Genomic DNA, 19,078 nt, shown 5'->3' with positions numbered 1-19,078 from the left:
CTTATGAACATGCTTGAGTGCAAACTACTGGTTTCTTTTCGAATGAGCGCCATTGATGCTTAAGAAGTAAAGAGTCCTTCTAAACTTCATCCTGCACCATGCTATCCATGTAGAACATAAAAGGTAGAGCCTGAAGCCAGCATTCAAGCACCTGACCTCATTCTCACAAATGCTGAGATCTCAGCACCATAAAAATCTACGCCCTAATTTGGACATATGAATTTGCATCTTTTACATTTATACTGTTTATATACCAATAACATATGCACAGATGCATCTTTACGCTCATAGCTGATGGAGGTGGCCAAACTACTGATTGTACGAGCAAATAAAAAGTAGAGATGAAGTACCCTGCTGTTTCTGGCGACATAGCAAGGAAGAAGCCTTGGTCACCAAGGCTGCCTGATACAGCTCAATCAGACACACCTGAACAGTAAATTATGGGGTAAACCCCCCAACACCAGTGGTATACTTCAAAACACTAAGCACAAAATATTCTCTTAGAGCCAAATAATTTTTTCTTTTAATTCTCATTCTTTTCCATGAATATTTAAAGCTATCCTTAAATACTAATGATAATTACTACTGATTTATTTTACCAACGGAAATGCGCCATGCACCCTTTGGGGCTGTTTATTATTTACATATTTAAATCTATGTAGTATCCTGTCAATCTTCATTCTGTATTTTTGGAATTACTGAATAAAGAGCAAGGCTCGAGAAACACACATAAAAAATTTTTGAAGTACAGGTACAGACATCACTCTCTGCACCCAAAGGCTGAAGAGCAACAATACCAGTTTGCAACTGAATTGCTGCTTAATGAACCTCACTTCTATTTAAAATACAGCCAGACTGAAGCTAATTGAAGCATATCAGATATGAAACACTTGTATAATTACTATTCATAAAGATGAAGGTGACTTAAAATGGGCAGGGTGTCCTGGTATCAGACACCCTCTGTGAAGGGGACCCATGGTCCGGGCAGGTGATGGACAAGGTAACTTCTAGAGCGCCCTTCCAGCCCCATTTTCTGAGCTCTGACAGGATGAGAAAGCAGGTTCAAAGAGACCTACTGGACTTAGGCTGTTTATGCCAGATTTTTATTTTCTTTGGAAAACCCAGCCCATTTACTGCTGGGAGAGGAGTATGAAAGAAAAAGAAAAGAGCAACGTGTATTTATGGAGCCACCTTACAGAGCAACATCAAAACGTGACACCCAGAGGGGGGCAGATAAAACTTCTTTTTGGCAGAAGACAGAAATTCAGCATCCACATAAAGCAGGATGCATTTTCCATCAAACAGCTCGAGCCACCTTCTCGAGCTACTCCTCACMTACAAGCTGCAGGTCTGCAGCTGTGCAGGACATGGGTGTGACAGGCTGACCAGCCCCAGGTGGAATTTTGTTTGTACTAAAAAGCACAGATTTGGGGAGCCTGGAGTAATCTGCACATTGATCAGGCTTTGCCACATTATGTACACAGAACGACCGCTCCCAAAATAATGCAATCACAACTGAAAAAAAACAAATGACTTTGTCCTGCTATTTTCAAGATGGAATATTTACTATAATTTTATTAAGTCTGATCAAAAAATCACTCTCAAAGGTAAAAGTTACAAAAAAAGGGGGGCATTGCCACCAGAAGCAAAATAATTTCAGTCCCAAATCACTGAATTCAATATCAAATGGAGGCTTTTCCACTTGAATCTGGGGGAAATGGGAAAAAAAGAAATTTTGGTTAATTGTAAACACTTTCCATTCTTCCCAAGAGGGAGAAAGGAGAGAAGATTTTCCAGCAAGGAAACTTCTCGCATCTTTGAAGCTGAGTGTGTCACAGCTCAGTCGGGTAATATTTTCAGACATGTTCACAGATACTCTAATCACTCTCACGCTTACTCAAAACACAAACAAACAAACAAAAATCCCAACCTTGATCCTTTTTATAGCTTGCCTAAGAAAAAATAACAGGAAAAGGAGTTTTACAAATATTTTGAAAGCTAAATTTCTGAAGCTTTCAAAGCCTTTTTGTACATATTTTCCCTTTATTTTCAAAGAATGGATACACATAAAACAGCTTTCAAAAGTTGCCAGCATGCAGTTATCAAAAATATCTTGAAAAGCTGAAAAGGGGCAGATTGAACATCAAATCCTTTTAGAAACTATCCAGAACAAACATTTTCTAAGCCAGAGCCGTTTCAAACGTCTTTGGTTTCTCAGAAACATCAGCCAGATGCGTCTTCCCTGACACGCAGGCTTTTAATAAATGCCAAYAAAAGACGCGGGCGGACGCGAGCACCCCGAGCGGCTCCCGCGGTCGGCGCAGAGCCGGGGGGACGTGGGAAGGTGCAAACCGTCCTCTGCAACTGCCGCTGGCGAGGAGGTTGCAATCTCAGATAAAAGTCCATACGGTGCTTTGGGGGAGAAAACCTCCCAAAGACGTCCACGAGAGATGGCACATTCAAATCGAAATCAAACTCGCCCTGCTGCGAGCGCCCTCCCCTCCGCTTGCTGCCTAAGGGAAGAGTCTCCCGTGYCAAAGCACAGTGAAATCTCCCTTACAGGATAATATTTAGGGTCCGAGGTAAAGCAGCCACCAATACAGAATCAACCAGCTGAACCAGAGGAACGAAACAGTGAAACCTCTGAGCCTGCAGCACGGCGGCACCAAGGTTTCAACACGCGGCAGCGTCCAACCTCGTCCGCTTCCCGGCTCCGCGAGCTCCGCAAGGACTTCGGGGCATGGTTTTGTTTGGGCTTTTGCACGCATGTGGTTTTCCTCCCCCCTCCCTTCTCCAATTCCRATCAAAGTCAACGCGGCTCAGACAGCATCAAAAGTTCACATCTCATCCGCAGGTCTCCTTCAAAGTTCAGGGGAAGTGCTTAAGCCTTGACAAAAGAGGCTTGAAGTTTTGACATTTCAAAAATCATTTGCCAGAACCAAACAGGATAAAACAGCTCAGAACAGATATTTAACAAGGGAAAAGAACAAAGTGCCCAAAAGGCAGCCAAAAGGGGTGGGCTTTTTTCCTTTCTCTCTCTTTTTTTTATTTTTAAAGGGAGAGATAAAAACATATTTTTTTTTCTTCAAGAATTTCTATTTCTTCCTCCCRCCATCCTCTTTGTCTTCTTTGGTCCATTTGGTCTGTTTTGGCCGAGGAAACTCCTTTTGACCTAAAATTAGTGTTCTGTGATTGAACGCTCTGGGAGGTCATACTGCAAGTCGCTCTTAMTGCACCCACTGCAGCAGAATCAAACAATTACAATCTGGTTCCAGAATTATTACAGCTTTTTTTTCCCAAATGCTACAGGGAGAATAAATATTCTGATTTTTAAATTTGTCTCAGAAATTTCAGACAAACATCCAGACAGAGGTTCAACTCCCAGCACAGACATACACTGACCTAAGCGAGAGAACGGCGCTTGGCAGGGGACCGTGTCCACAGGCTAAGGCAGTGCTCAGCTCTCCTCCCCTGCTCCAAACTTAGCAACTTTGGAATTATTTCACCTCTTTAAATTTGAATTCTTAATTCTTCACTCTGCATTGAAAGTAGGGAGACTATCACACCAGGTTTAAAGCTAAGATTTCAGTTTCATCTCGCTTTTCAGGTATTCTCTCTCTCAAATAACAGGGAAATGACTCAACCAGAAGTTAAGTTGATACCTTTTTTAAAACAAGAGAAATTTATACATAACCCTTTCTCTTTCAACTATTTTTCTTTTAGCCCAACCGAAAACCCCTTGAATCACAAGCGGCGCTTGACTCCCGGCTGCCCTTCGGTCGCGCCAGCGCTCCTCGACCCGCAGCAGCTCACAGCTTGGGACTCCAGGGGTTAGAAGCACACTCAGTCTGCACATTTTTCACACRGGAAGAGCAAATTAGTGATAAAAATCTGCATGTAATTACAGTTAAGACTCAAACCATCTTTTTTCTGTGGGAGGAGCAGGGTTACATTTTAATTGTTAAATAGCACTTTCTTGATAATTCCCATAGCCTCTTTCTTTGGGTTTTCTCAGAAGCACGTCTAGCTTTTACTAGGGCTGAACTTCCAAAAAAYAAAACAAAACAAAACAAAAACAACCACACATTAATTTGATGAGGAAAGTGATTTTCCCACATTTTCCTAAATCTAAGAAAAACCGAAACGCTTGAGTGCAAAAGTGCCYGTGGATTTGACTCCTGCAAGACACTCGGGCTAAAGCCCCGCTCCCTAGCCGAACAAAAGGGTYCTTTGCCTCCCCACTGCTGGGCACCATCACGCTCGTGGCACGACCGCGAGAGCTTYAGCACACTTTTTGAGGTGCTTAATTGAATAAAATCAAACAAAACTTGAGAACTGCCATTGGTGGCCAGCTTTGCTCTTGCTTCTCCCCTCACGATCCTTGGAAACGTGCTCCAGGTGACTCTGCTTGAGCAGGAGGGTTGGACTAYATGATCTTCAGAGATTACTCACTCAATCMCTCTGTGCCAGCAGCCCTGAGCTTGGCATCTGCCTTGTCCCTTAACGCATGTCCTCTAGGTCCCCTCCCTGCAAAGGGCTGGAGGGGGCGAGTAGCCCCCGGGATGGATGCTGCAAGGACTGCAGGATCCAAGGGGACTTGGAGGAGGACCTATCAGTCAAGTTTCCAGCAGCCCTGATGTCCTCTATTGTGCTGTTAGACAATAAAATTGCATAGGTGTTCATAATAACGTGTTCATTTCTCAGCAGGCACTTGGGGCAGCAATAGCTAAAACAGAAATTAGATTCCTAAAGAAAAGCTTCTACTTAATGCTCAGTGTCTCTCAACTCCCACGCTCCAGCCTGGGGCTTTTTCTCAGCTATGCTCTCTAGATGTTGGACAAGAGCTCAGAGAAACTCAGCCTAAATCTAATCTGCAAGGTATATGATGGATGAAGTACAATAAGCTTTAAAAAAATATATAAAATGTTTKTGAATTGAGGATTTATTTTTTGCCCGGCACCAAGACCAAGCATCCTCCCAGGAGTGCTGAAGCAGAAAACACAGCAAAGCAGGCAGCACGTGCAAAGTTAATAAGCCAAAGGACCAAGGCAAGCTAATGCCTACTCATCAAGACATCATATATCACCACCACCACTTGTCAGGGGAATTAAAAAGTGAAATAGTACGTTCCCAGCTACACAAGCTCAGAAAACGCTCTCTGCGTTGCCGCAGTTATTGCTAGTGCAGTTATCCCGTGTATTCTCATTTGAGAGCAAATATGGTCCAAGTGAGYTTGCAGGGAGCGACTCGCCACCGTGCTGCGCGTGGGCCGGCTCGCCGCCGGTGAGCGGGGGTGCCAGCACGCACATCTCTCCTTCCGTCTTCCCAGCGGGCCTGTAGGGCTGGCTGGTCAAACCGCCCTGTCCYCTCACCACCCCTCGAGGTTCGATCACGTTGCTCCGAGCTCTCCAAGCGCTGGGAGATGCAGCTCCCCATCGCCGCTGAGTTCCGAACCCGCCTCCCTTGAGACACCACGACTCCTCGCCCCGCCGGCTCCATCCAAACGCCAACGCCAATCCCCCCTCTCGCTCGGATGAACGGGACAAACCGAGCACCACGGGGCCGGCGAGGTTGCGTTCAYGGCACGATGGGGTGGGAGAGCCAGGCCAGCAAAGGGAGGAGACGAGCTCCGGATCAGAAGCCTGTCATGGGAACGATAAAAATGTGATGTACTTCAGGCTACAGGATCGTATTAGTTCTTCATGCAAAGTGCGTTCGCACCGCAGAGCAGTCTTGGAATCCCTTTGATCCAAGCTGATACAGTTTATAAATTAATGTTAATATTTAGAGTTCATATCTGGTAATGCTGCAGCCATTTGCTCACATTTTCTTGCTTAGCCGAACAGGCGCAGGAACAGCCGCGAGCTGTACCGCAGACACGGAGGGGACCTGCTGATTAAGAGCTGATGAAATTAAACATAATCTGCAAAGCTGTCCCCAAATACAGTCACCTTAGAGAACACACGACGTCTGGGTCAGCCAGGCTCTCGGCACCGACTCYAAAACAGGAATATATTGCTTCTATTGAAGCTCTGACACAGGTCTCCGTGAGGTGAAACAGGCATTTGCGCGACAGAATTGCTCAGGGTTGAGAAAACAGCAGAAGAAAAGCCTGATTTAAAGCCAGACAAATTCCTTCTATTGATTTCAGGGGGGTGTTGAGAAGGTTCTGACCAGCGAGGGAGCCTGGGACTCCTGCTCGCTGGTGGGGAAAGCTCAGGCAGATCCCTCTGAAATTAGACTTCCTTCTCCATCCTTCTGGTGTAAACTGGGAGGAGGGGGGAAGCCTTCATTTGTAAATCAAAGAGCACGTCCAGYGTTACCTTGCTGCAAAAGCAAGGGCATGAAACCAGGGCAGAGAGGCAGCAGGCTCCCCAGGTCCCGGGCTCGGCTGCTCATTTTCATGCACCCGCACGCGCGGCACGTGCTGAGCACACACGCGGGCAAACGTCTGAGGAAACAAACTAATGCCTGGTCACCTCTGAGGCCTGCACAAGATTGAGCAGGAGATGTCAAAAGCAAACAATTTAAAGCAACAAATTTAATTAAAAACAAAATGAGAAGTTGTTGCAAGCCCAACAATTGCAGTCGGCAGAGCTCAGTCAATCTTCGGGGAAAATTAACAAAAGCTGCTAATAGCGGCATCCAATTCCACTGGCGTCTTGGAGGAAACAATCAGGGGGAAAGGAAATAAATAATCTTCAGATGAAACAATTGCTGATCAGCTGCGTGACAACCACCGAGCGTCAGCATTCAGATGCGGAGAGGCAGGCGCACCACGCTCAAAGCAAGCCACAGACACGGCATCCTCAAACTGCCGTCTTACCAAACACTGCAGGCTCAAACCCAGAGCGCTGGCTTCAGCTTGCAGGGTCTTAGGTGGTTTCTAGTGGCAACTCGGCACCRTAGCTCCTGGGCTCGAATCAGCTGGGCACCAGGGAGCCACTGCACCTCCTTGGGGCCTTGCATGGGTGCAGGCTCCTTGCTCTCCTTCTCTCTTTGCTTCCAGGTCAGACTAGAGGTGCTGGGGGTCATCACGAGGAGATCTATCCACTTCTGCAAGCGCGCTGAAGCTGCATTGGCAGAAAAACCGGCATCAGGATGTTTTGCCAGGCTGGTCGAGGGGCAGGAGCTCCACCGCCTCTTGAAAGCAGAGCCTGCTGATGGGAGGCCAAGGCCGCTGGCAGGAAAGYGGTTGCATGCATAGTGCCTTTGCTCACTGACCTACATACACCACAAAGTGCAGAGTCCAGCGATGGTTAAGGCAGAGAAATTAGCACATTTTTGCTGGCAGGCGTCTCCRAAGAGGAGGAACGGAGGTTGCAAATGTTCTGAGATGTCTCTGAAGTGACAGAAACCTAGTTCATGCTTTTTCCTTTTTTTTCCACTTATAAAACAAAGCCCTACAAGCCCCTAGCTAAATGTAGCTCTTCCTTCCTTCTGTACGCAACAGAGGATCTCACCTACCGCTCCCACTAAAATATCCAGATACAAACATCCACCCACATCATATATAACCYCGATGCAGGCTGTAAAAATGGGAAGCTTTAATTGATACTATATTTCAAACTGTTGTGCAGCAAGGACACACTCCAGGCTAAGTCCTCCAGGGTATCTTTCCCAGGCCTGCCTTCTCTGCAAGCAGCTCCCGTTGCCTGTGTCTCTACTTTTTGAATGATTGCTCACAAGAGAAAGACTACTCAACACACAGAACTGAGTGGCTAACACATTCATAAGGGGCGTTATTGCGCAGACTGAGGGGTTCTCTATCCTTCTCCTCACTGCAAATTGTTCCTCTAAATAACGCTTTACTTTCTCCAAATCCTCATAAAAGCTACTGTGATCCTGTCTATCAGTTTGAATCTGCTCTGAAATGGGAATGGCACTTTCTGCTCAGGAGGGGCAGAGGCTATCCTTGAGCTCCTGCCATGCAGAGGAAATTCCCTAGAGAAGATTTCTGTCCCCTGGAGGACAGGGAGCAGAGGACTCTCAAATCATTTGGGGATGAAAAAAAATATATGTATAGAGAGAAGGAGACCTACCATGATCTGGAATAAATGGGGGCACAGGAAGGAGAAATCCACCCTCCCCTGCAGACCATGAGAGATCCTAAAGAAGTCGAGGACTTCCCACCCTCGTTGCTTTAGTGCAACCACTTGCATCTCTCTGCAGCCCAGAGAGCTGGGACAAAACCAGTGCCTTCCTCTGCCCCCAGCAGCCCTTTTGCTGAGCGCAACAAAACCCCRCGCGGCGAAGGAGCCTCCCTTCAGGGCATCCAACGAGAAGCAGCGCAGGCCCAAATCAGCCACCAAGCTCCCAGCCCTCCCTGCCAGCTCAGAGCATGGCAGCTCGTGCCAGGCTTTTATGAATTTGGCTGCCCTGTAAAATGAAGACAGAGCAGCTGTACAAAACACAATAATTGTTCAGAGGGGAGGGAGGGGGGGAACCCATCAAATGAACAAAAGGAAGAAAATGAACTAAGAGAGCGAAATAAGGGCAGTGGAAACAGGCTGGTTATTAATATTGCGGTTTGTAATATATTCTCCTAGTCTTTGCTGCCAGTTGGCTTCTGGTTCGTAACCTTCCCCCTTCCCTTTCTCCAGTGCACTCAGGAGCCTCTTTTTCTAATGCCATTGCTTGCTCTACAGGGGCAAAACTGCTTCCCTCCAAGGCTAGAGGCACTTGGTGGGTTTCTCTCCCCTCCCTCCTTTTCTCAGCTTGGCTTTGGATCCTGGCTGGAGCTGCCTTGCATCTATTTAAGGTTTACTTCAAAGACAAGTCTTTATCTGCTAGGAAAGGCATTTCTTTCAGCCTCTGTCTTTGTTTGGCTTTTCCTGTAGAGGTGTTGGTAGCTTCTCTGCTTTAAAATTTTCCTTGGCTACCAGCATCTATTGAAATATTGCATATCAAAAAGGAATTAGAGGGCATCCTTCTCTTGCRCTGGAACACCTCAACAAATGCACCATCCCTGCCTTCTCTCATAGCCCGGCTTATCATCATGCAAACCACAAAAAAGCACAGCTTAAGGAACCAGACTATATAAGTGCATGGCAACATTTACAAGACATGGAGTATACGGTTAGGTGTCGTGCGTGAGGCTGCTGTAAGCCTGATCAAAGCTCCCAGCCTCGCCTGGGCTGCAGAAATTGCCTCTGCTGTCACTTCATTCACAGGGTGACGCCGATACCAAACCCCTAGTTCAGACCTGTTGCACCTGGGCAAAAAAGCAGGTTTAAATGGATGGAAATGAAACCATTAAAGCTCTAGATTAAGGTGATTTATTTCCATCAGTGAAGGACTCCACAGGACAAGCTCTACCCACTCTCTGCACATACAGCCCCACACGGGAAAGCTGCACGAAGGGGTTGTGCTCTCCGTCTTCTCCCAGCCCCCAAAGCTGGCTCCTATAGCTTCTCTGCRTAAAAGGGAAAATCTTTCTCCTCCACTCCTTTGCCTTTCAGCACCCGCATTAAGAGCTGTTACCTAAGCAGATCATTCAGCCACTAATTTTAGACATTGGACTCTATTGCTCCCTTTGCAAAGCAAAGAAACCAGTAACAATTCAGACTAGGGAAAGGCCGAGTATGCAACACTTGGTGGTGACAGGGTGCTGCTAAAATTTCCAAATACAGCTCACTTCTGTGATCTTCTTTAATGTTTTGTAATATTTTGCTGCCAGTTTGGTGCAGGCTGGGAATTTGTTGTTATGTAAAAGAAGGCACAACTTTAAGTGTTTTTCTCTTCCCAGACAAGGGACCTTGTCATTGCATAAAATGTTGAAATCTCAGTAAAACTGATAGCCACTGCAAAATGCCTCTGCTGCCTCTACATGAAGAATTTAACTGTTTCATATAAAAAATATTTTAGAAGTTTTTGCAGTTTGTAATTATATTTTACAGTTTCATTACAAAGCTCATTTTAATTCTTCTCCAGACCATTTCTACCGGTCCTCTTGCCACTTCCCCTTTAGAAAAGTCATTAAGTCAGGATGGGAGATCGTCCCATTTCCCCCAGTTTCAAGGACATTAATCTGTTTTATTGGTATTTCATTGTCATCTCTATTCGAGCCTTCTTAGTATTTGCATAATTTGCACTGCCACCTCCTTCCTGGTGACAAGCACACTCAGCTCCCTTTACACTTTAATGCTAGGGAGTCACATTACATTCTGTTTTATTTTATTTTTTGAGGATATGATGTCTTTCCTGGGTTAGAGCTGCAGCCCAGGAGCAGGATGCCAGGCTCCTGCCTGCCTATTTATGCCACTGACTTTTCATCCTCTTTGGCCTTCAGCAAGTTGCTTGGGCTCTCTGCCTTGCCATAACTAGCTTTGAAACGGGAATGATATCCCTCTCCCAACTTAAAGGCTGCAGGCTGAGAGTTAGGTTTGCACTGAACTTGTCAGCACCTGGCTCAAAAGGACACAATCCTGGAGCAGCCTCAGTTTCCCAAGTGCAAGAAGAGTTCCTGTTCTCTGGTTATTCAGAATGACAACCTGTGAAACCTTCCATAATATTTTTTTGCAGACTGGACAATACTTAAAGAGTCTTTTAAAAACAGTTAAATACACCTCTTTCATGTCTCCAGTCCTTTAAAGTTCAGTTCATCCAGTTTGAGACCAAAGAGTAGATCCTCTTTTCCTCTTCTCTTTCAGGGCCAAAGTTTGACTTTTAGGATATCCTATTTATCCTCAGATGAGGAAGCAATTTCCAGAGTTAGCAGCTAAGAAGCATTTTCAGGGATTAGCGTACAGAAGGGCTCACGCCCAGCACTGTTTGCACAGGGATATTATCCCACTGGCTGCACAGAACTTCATTCCCATCAGCATCGTTGCAGCCGCAGCAGAGATGCAGGAGTGTTTAATGAGCTGCCGCTGTGGAGCTGTTGCTGATGAAGGTCTGCAGTAGGGCTGGGGAGAGCACGTGCTCTATTTGCATTACACTGCAGGGAACTTCCTATGAATTCATATTAAGGCCAAGGAGAAACCACTCTTATCAGGGCAGAGCCCACTTAAAACAGGCTGGAGAACACCTACCCTCTTCTTTACGTTCTGTTGCTGACACACTGTCCAGCTTTTTAAGCATCCACTTCTCCCCAACATGATCATTCCCCCCAGATCTGCCCTCCATCCCAACACTAGAGCCATGGACAGCCCCGGACAACACAAGAATGGTGCAGCCAGCAGTGATGCCCCGGCAGCTCCAGCAGCCAGTGACGCACTGAGCTCTGCACCGCGCGTTTCTGGTGTAGAAAAGGTGCACCCTCAGCATGCCCCGAGCAGCGAGACGAGCACAGGAGCTGAAGAATTGGAACCGACTGAATAATGGGCCCCGTCTGCAGGAAGAAAATGAAATTTGCCCTCATGTTACTGAAAACTTGCACTTGACGCTCACTGCACATTATATGGAAAAGGTCAGTGAAACACAACAAACGCGAGGAGCCCAGCTGGAGAAAGCAATAAATAGTGACAGCAGCCCTTGTCTAATTCTTCAAAGCATCTCTACCTTTGCTCAAATACTAGCAATTTCACTCTCTACACAGTTACAAGGCTCTGGGACAAACAGCTTTGTTCTTACAAGACAGGAACGTGTCTGTGCAGTTTCCCAGGGCTCATCAGCAAGTTCAGAGAAAAACAGAAATACCTATTAGATACAATTAATAACAATAATAAAGACATAAGATAATCTGGTCCCCCAGAGACGTTTATAAAGCAATGTCTCAGGTAGGTTTTAGGTAGGCGCAAAGAGAAGGACTCTCACATTTAAAACAGTCCCAATGCGGAAAAGGAGTCTAAGTCACTGGAGGGTCTTACCATCAGCAATGAAGTGCTCGGGTACATGAAGAGTCACCTTCACCGTCAGCGGGCAGGACAGTTGGGAGCCGCACACCATAGCCAGGATGCAGGAGCTGACTGCAATGAGGGTCAGAGCTGTCTTGTTCACAGGGCTCTTCATCGAACCTGGAAGGCAGAGAGAGTGGTGGGGATGGCGAGCTAGCAGAGCAGCAACTGCCCAGCAAGAGCAGGCAGCAGCCCAGCCCAGCCCAGCCCAGCCATGCACAGCAGCTCATGACAAACAGAAATAATTGCATCAGAGGCCTCTCCATCTCTGCACATCCACACACATCCCAGTGGTCTTGTCACTCTGCTCTCTGGGATGCACAGCCACTGAAGTGCTTCACACTCCTAGCAAGACTGCAAGGCAAACATGGGGGAAACTGAGGCACAGTGCTGGCGCAGAGACCTGGCCTGAGTCACAGAGTAATCAAGACTCAAATTCAAGACTTGCTCCTCAGCCTGAAGCTCCACGTGCTGAGAACAGCTCCTCCTCGCTGGCCTCATGATGCCTTCTCTAGCCTGCCGACAGCACTGTGAGGATGAGGCTGGGCTCATCAACGACTGATGCTGCTGGGAGGACACCCCACCTCACTGCCTCAGGGAAGACCAGGCATTTAAAACCAATATATAGCTCGGTAGCATTTAAGGAGCTTCTGATGTCTTCAAACTCCAGCTTTCCAATCACATTTTCTTTGTTTGAATTCCCACAGCAAAGTAGCAGTCAGTTTTCATCAACTTTGGTCTATTTGGTGAATTTTGTAGAGTCGCAGAAATAATCAGACCGAATCTAAGGGCTGCCTGTGTCATGGTATCATTTACTTTGCTTAACACCAGGAAAAACCAGCATCAGTGAGTGTTAATTATTTATACATATGTATCTAAATATTCAGACATCACACAGGGACAGCAATGAACAACAAAGCAACCTACAGAGCCAGCTGCTTTTTATAGGCAGGAAATACTACCCAAAAAGTTTCATTTTGTCAGTCACAGAAGCTTACAGTATCTCCAAAATCCAGCTCACAAACGGTTTCTCTGCAACTGCTAGCTCAACATTTTCTGACAAGAGAAAGATAGCTCCGAAGCAGGCCAACTTGGCACTGAGAGATCCCAATCCTYGCCTGACACCCAAGTGATATGCAGCTCACACTGAGATTGCCTTCCTCCGCCTTGAAGGCCACCTGCCTCACACCAAGGATAAGGGATGGCTGCACCTGAGAAATAATTCAGCGAATAATTCAGCCCCGGAGGCTGGGGAGATCCCACCACCCAGCTACTAGCAACACATGGTTCCAGCAAAGCCTGCTGGATGGCTTTTATTTTACCATATTTCCTTCAGTTTTTTTTTAAGCAATCATCCTCTCTGCCTCATGAACATGTCCCCACCGCCCACAACGGGACTGTCCTCAGTGGCCCCAAGGGGACTGGTCCCTGGGAATCCCTTTTCTTCTCCCCTCCCCACCAGTGGCAGCAGCTTTGAGCAGCTCATCTCCAAGGCTATCTAACCCACACCGTGCCATCAGCACCAAGTTTTACTTAGTGTCAGACACCCCTCACCTCACAGCCGACCCCCTTCTCTGAGGTTTGAGAGGCATCTCCATGCCACCTGCAAACCATCCAGAGAGCACGGATGTGCCAGAAAGCACAGACCTGCAATTAGCCCGAGCTACTGCACAGGCTGGTAAAGGACAGCTCGGATGACTGAGTGGACCTGACTGCATCCCTACTCCAAATTCAAGGAAGGACGCTTATTAACTTTTGGAACTTGATCCAGCCATTTCCCTCTTGCTCCCTGCCCTCACTGCTCACTATCTCATCAGCAAAATGAGATTTAGAAAGCATCTGTTTGAAAATTGAACAGGAAATGCATCCAGTAAGTTAGTGTTCAGGTGCTTCACCTTATAATTTGATCAATTCCAGTGTTAGAAATCGCAGTGCCAGAGCAGAGAATTCACATGCAGGCTGAGCCTGCGACACCACCTGTGTTTTACAGGACAGACAGGATGCCCATCAAAAACCTCCTCTGCAGTAGGAAGGAGTCTGCACAGCATATGCTCCTGCTGGCGTTTGCAGGACAGCAGAAGTGGCTGATATGCTGAGAAGTACTCCCATCACCCTGACCAACATGAGGATATGAAATGATTATTTACGAAGTACCTTTTGCTTTCCTCATGCACGCATCAGCTAAACCTTCCCACTCCTGTTCACAGTTTTTATCAGTGATCTCCCACGTCCTTCACCTTGGTATTCTCTTTTTTCTTCCAACCCTTTATCCTCAGGACACAAACTCATCATTTAGTGGGGCACGCTGTGCCCACCACAGTGAAACCCTGCTTTTGATTGGCGTTACTAATGAAAAAAAAAAAAAAAAAAAAAAGCTGCAATCAGGGTAATTGGACACAGTCAGATATACAGTAGACTAGAGAACACTGAATTTTACCATTATAAATCACCTTTCAATTCAGAGTCTTAAAGTGCTTTGCAAACATTAAATCATAAATCCCTTATGAGTTAGGCAAGTATTATCCCCTTTTTACAAAAAGCCTGAATCACAGGTGTGAGGGTAGTTTTCATAACACCCTGTAGCACAAGTGGAGCCCAGGTAGACTCTGGGAGCCTCAGTCCACCCCCGTCCCCTCCCTGCTATCCCCATGACCTGCTTCTTTCCATGTGACTAGGAGGAAAGGGGACATAGGAGCTTGAAACAACAAAAAGCCTGCTGGAGTTCACTGAATTTGAGCTTGGCTCCCTGAGGAAAGGGATAATGTGCTACAAGTCTCATGTAACAACCTTCCCAAACCCCTGCTCTCTATCTCCCATCCACCTCCATCGCATCTCTAATTATTGACCTTTAGAATGGCCCATAGTTGGCTTTGACCAACCACACCAAAACAACGGGACTTCTGCTCAAACATGAATTCGATTTCCCATTCAGCTCTCTCTTGTTTGTGGCCAGCTTGCTGCCAGGTATGAAGGGAAGCTCTTAGAAAAGCAGATCCTTCCCTTGCTTTTTAAACAGAGGGACATTTCTCTCGTTTTCCATCCCATCGCCTGCTCTTCAGACCACTAATGCTCCAGCATAAGCACTTCTGCACTGTGTTTAAACACCCGTCTGGAGATAAACAGCTTAGCGCCAGGCCTCTAAAAACACAGGCAAATGAACGCTTTACTACCCGCTGCTAACTAAATAAACCTCAACAGGCTCACCAGGTCTTCGTGTTCAAGATGTGAAACAAAATGAGGAACTCCATCTCTGTCCCAGGGAGTATCCAAACCCATCTCGCAGCTGATGACTGACCAAATTGACTCATGATGCTGGAGAACAGAGCTTTGCCCACGCGGACCCTGCACTTTCTGTTCTCCCCTTGCAAGCTCCAGGCTTCTGAGATGTTTAAGCTGGAAATCTGCACACTCAGTTCAACTGAACAAGCTGATATCAAGCTCACTCTTTACTAAGATGAGGAAATTAAAGATGTTAACAGATGGATACTTAGACTGAGGAACCCTCCAGACCCTCAGCACACGGCTCCCCGCAACCAAGTTTGGGCACTGCATGGTCTGGAGCAGCCGTGCGAGACTGTTGCAATGTCCACAGGGCACAGCTGAGACCCAGCTTGCTCTCCAGCATCCTCTGCCCTAATATATCTGTCATACATTGAGACAACCTCTCTCCATAGATTTTTAATTAAACAGGCTTGGCCAACCTGATGCGTTTTGGACTATTTTAGCTAACCTGCAGTCCTGCTGTAGCCTGCAGGCATCTCTGAACGCTCATGCAGGACCTGTTCACTGAACCCGCGGGCAACGCCAAGAGCCACGGTGGGCACCAAGGAGGAGCACTACATCCCCTGCTGCTCCGGCATCTGCCCACGCTGGAGGAGAAGAGGTCAGAAACAGACGGTGGGACACATGCCAAGAATGAATAATAAGAAGAAATAACTTCTTTGTGAATCAGGGAGAAATAACCTCTCCCCTCAGCCTCAGATTCCAAGTTGGCGAGAGCAAAGGCGAGAGAAGCAGAAATGAAAGGCAAACTGTTCGCTTTTAGAGGAGAATTGTACCTGAGATTTTTCCTGCTACCGATGCAATTAACCGCAGCTTAATTAGACTAGGAGACAAGAGAAGTTCAGGAACAAAAACCTTCTTTCAAAGCCTCTGACCTTGTAGGAGTAGCCAGAGCTGTAGTCAGAGGCTCCTGCCACCACCAGCTTTCAGACAGGGGATTTTTTCCCCCTTAATCTTTGCTGCCAATTAGACTGGCTCTGGCCTCCCTGAGAACGTGTGGGTCCCCTTTGCAGACAGCTTAAAAACAGCTTGCAAAGCACCAAATTCCCCTGAAGATTTTGCACTTGCTGCAAGATGAAGATAAATTCAAAGCCACCAGTGTAAACGTGCTGCAAACAGACCCTCAAAATACACCGTGTCTCCTTTGAAATATCATTTCCTCGTGCAGCTAATTATTTGCTGCTTTGTACACTTCTCCCTGCCCGCCTAAAAGACAAGGGGGGGAGGGGAATCCGAAAAGTTCAAGCTCGTTTCTTTTTAGTATTGGCAGTGTTACCTCAATTTAAAAAAAAAAAAAAAAGGTATGTTCTGAACACGTATGGATTTACAAGCAACACAAATACCTCGCGCTCTTGGTAATATGATGTTTCTAAATCAGGCTCATAAATACACGCTTGGAAGATTAGTCTATAAAAAAATAAGCTTTAATTACCACATCTTTATCAGCACACAGCCCGTGGTGTTAGCCCTATGTGGGTGTTAAACGCCAAGTGCTTTGCAATCTCCCCCCCCCCCCCCCCCGGTGATAATAGCATAATACATAATGTTTCGAGGCTATTTGGGTATTAAAATGCATTCCTACCACCCAAGGAAGACGGGGATACAGGAACGGAACCGGAGGAACGCCGAGTGCCCGAACTGCTTAGCAACGGGCCGGGGCCGCGCGCAGAGGCGCCGGCGGGGGCGAGAGCCGCGAGCGGCGGCGACACGACGGCGCCAGCGCCCCGTCCCGCTGGCGGGGGCATCCCGGGCGGGTGGCTGCCCGCCGCGCTCGCGGGGGAGCCATGGCCAGAGCCCCCCCGCCGCCGCGCCACGCGAGCTCAGCGCTCCTAACGATGCTGCTTGATGCACCGGCAGAAGCTCGTTAACGCGGTACAACAGCGTTTCCAGGACGCCCTCGCACGCGCAAACGTCTCGAGGTGTTTTACAAGCGGGAGATCAATCGGCAGTTAAGACCCACGGCGACATCGGGGGGCCGCTCCCACCGCGCGGCGCCCTCCGTGCCGGCGGCACCCCGCCTGCTCCCCGTCCCTCCTCCGCAAGGTCCTCCCSGTCCCTCCGGCAGGCCGCGTCGTCCCCCCGCGCCGCGAGGGCTCCCCTCCCTCCGCCCCACTGCGGAGCGCGGCGCGGAGCGGGCGAGCGGAGCGGACGGCGGAAGAGGCCGCGGGGCCGCGGCGGCTAACGCGGGGAGGGCGGCGGACCCRCACCCGGGGCTCGGCGAGGTCGAGGACTCGGCAGCGCGCTCCTCTCGGCCCGGAGGAGCTCTTGCGAGGGCGAAGGGGGCAAGCGGCGGGGAAGGAGAGCCCCGAGGGCCGGGCGCAGCAGAGGGGCGCGGGGACGCTGCGGCCCTGCTCCGAGCAGCCCCGGCAGCCACGTATCCAAAGCCCGCACTCAAATTCGCTGTCACGCACTTCTCCCGGAGTTAAGGCCTGAATGATTTTTTTTTTCCTTTGCTTTAAACCCCAAACGAGTCTCAATTTTACAGCACGCAGGACGGCCCGCGCGGCTTCCTCCCGCTCCGCTCCGCGGAGGGGGGCGAAGCGGCCCCGCCGCGGGCGCGGAAGGCGCCGGGCGCTTCCCCCGCGGCGCCGGCCCTCGGCCTCCTCCCCGCCTCGGCACCGCGCTTTCGCGGCAAGCGGGAGGCTCGTTACCATGCGGAGGGCGACCGTGGAGCGATTAGCGAAATTTGTTACCCGCCCGCGCCGAACAAAATTAAATTAAAAAGCGCTGCTTTGCTGTCAAGATAAGGGCCAAGCCGCAGAGATAATTTTTCACTCTCAAACACTCAATTACTCGCCGGGGCTGTATCAGATACCATCAAAATAAATAAATAAATAAGAAAGATGAAGCAGGCCGGTGCTGCCTCTGGGAACAGATGCTACAGCCGCTCTCTCCATCGCGGATGGCCTCCGGCTCTGGCTGCCCAGGCACCGCGGCCGGATTCACTGCGGGAAGCGTTTGGGAGGACCAAGTTGGTGTGTGGGGGTGGGGGGGGGAAGAGCGACACGTCGACCCAGGTGCTCCAGGAGGTAAAGGAAGCGCRGCAGCAAGCGGGATCGCCTCCCCCTCGGGAACGCCCCGGCGCGGGAGCCCGGGAAAGGCCGAGCGCGCGCGACGCCGCGGCACGCTCGCTCCCCGCCGCCCGCACCCGCCCTGCGCTCCGCGGTTCGTTTAGCTCCCCATGAAATAATAAGCGTCTGCTGCCTCCGGAGACGGGAGAGGATCAAAGAGAAGCTGCCTCGTACGTAACGGATCCCGAATACCTAATATTCCCTTATAAAAAGGCCTTGTTTTAAACACCAAATACAGAGGCAGATCAAAGCTCAGCTTCTCGTTTCTCTAACAGCCCTCGGAAGACTTCGCCAGCCAGTGAGACGGGCGCGCGGCTGACGCCGATCCGAGGCAGCTAATTGGACTTTGCTAATTCGTCTACAAGGTTACGGGGATGGGAGACGGCGCCGCGACCATGAAGACGGGGGAGGGATACTCGGCCCCCCTCTCCTCTACCGTTCGCCCAGCCCGCGGGGACCTTCGCCGAGGAGGCGCTGCAGAAGGGCAGGAACGTTCCCGCGCTGCAGAGCGGCGGCTGCGAGGCCCGAGGAGGGAAGCCGCGCGCCTCCCTCCCTCCCTTCCTCACCAGCGAGGCTCATCAGACGCGCTCAGTCCGTGACGACCAGCCCCGACCGGWGCAGGAGGGCCAGGCTGCCGCTGCAAAGAGCCTGATACGGCCTTGGAATTACGATGCTCCCCCCYTTTTTTTTTTCCTCCCCTCTTCTCTCTCTTTATTTTAATACRCATTTGGTAGACAACGCAAGCCAGTGGAAGAACTTGGAGCTGCTAAGTCCRACGTGCAGCTGAATACGTTTCCCGGCGCAGGCAGGATGGCCAGGGACGCAGCCAAGCAGGAGGCTAAGGGAACCGCTCCCAAGAGCGGGAGGGGGACGGACAGGGAGCAATTT

At 49.0% G+C, this 19,078-nt stretch overlaps 1 protein-coding gene across 1 annotated transcript in view; it reads right to left on the bottom strand.

Annotated features, from left to right (window-relative positions):
- Positions 1-19,078, bottom strand: part of ASTN2 (astrotactin 2) — a 350,711-nt gene that overhangs the window by 241,810 nt on the left and 89,823 nt on the right. Inside the window, exon 6 of the mRNA XM_085320071.1 lies at positions 11,811-11,957. Within this exon, the coding sequence (XP_085176197.1) occupies positions 11,811-11,957 (147 nt within the window). The remainder of the gene's footprint in view (positions 1-11,810; positions 11,958-19,078) is intronic.

This window comes from Rhea americana, unplaced genomic scaffold (assembly GCF_003343005.1).
Source record: "Rhea americana isolate MKP2758 unplaced genomic scaffold, rheAme1 scaffold_61, whole genome shotgun sequence".
Classification (NCBI taxonomy): Eukaryota; Metazoa; Chordata; class Aves; order Rheiformes; family Rheidae; genus Rhea; species Rhea americana.
Note: the sequence above shows the minus strand (reverse complement) of the source record. Positions and strands in the feature narration are given on the sequence as shown.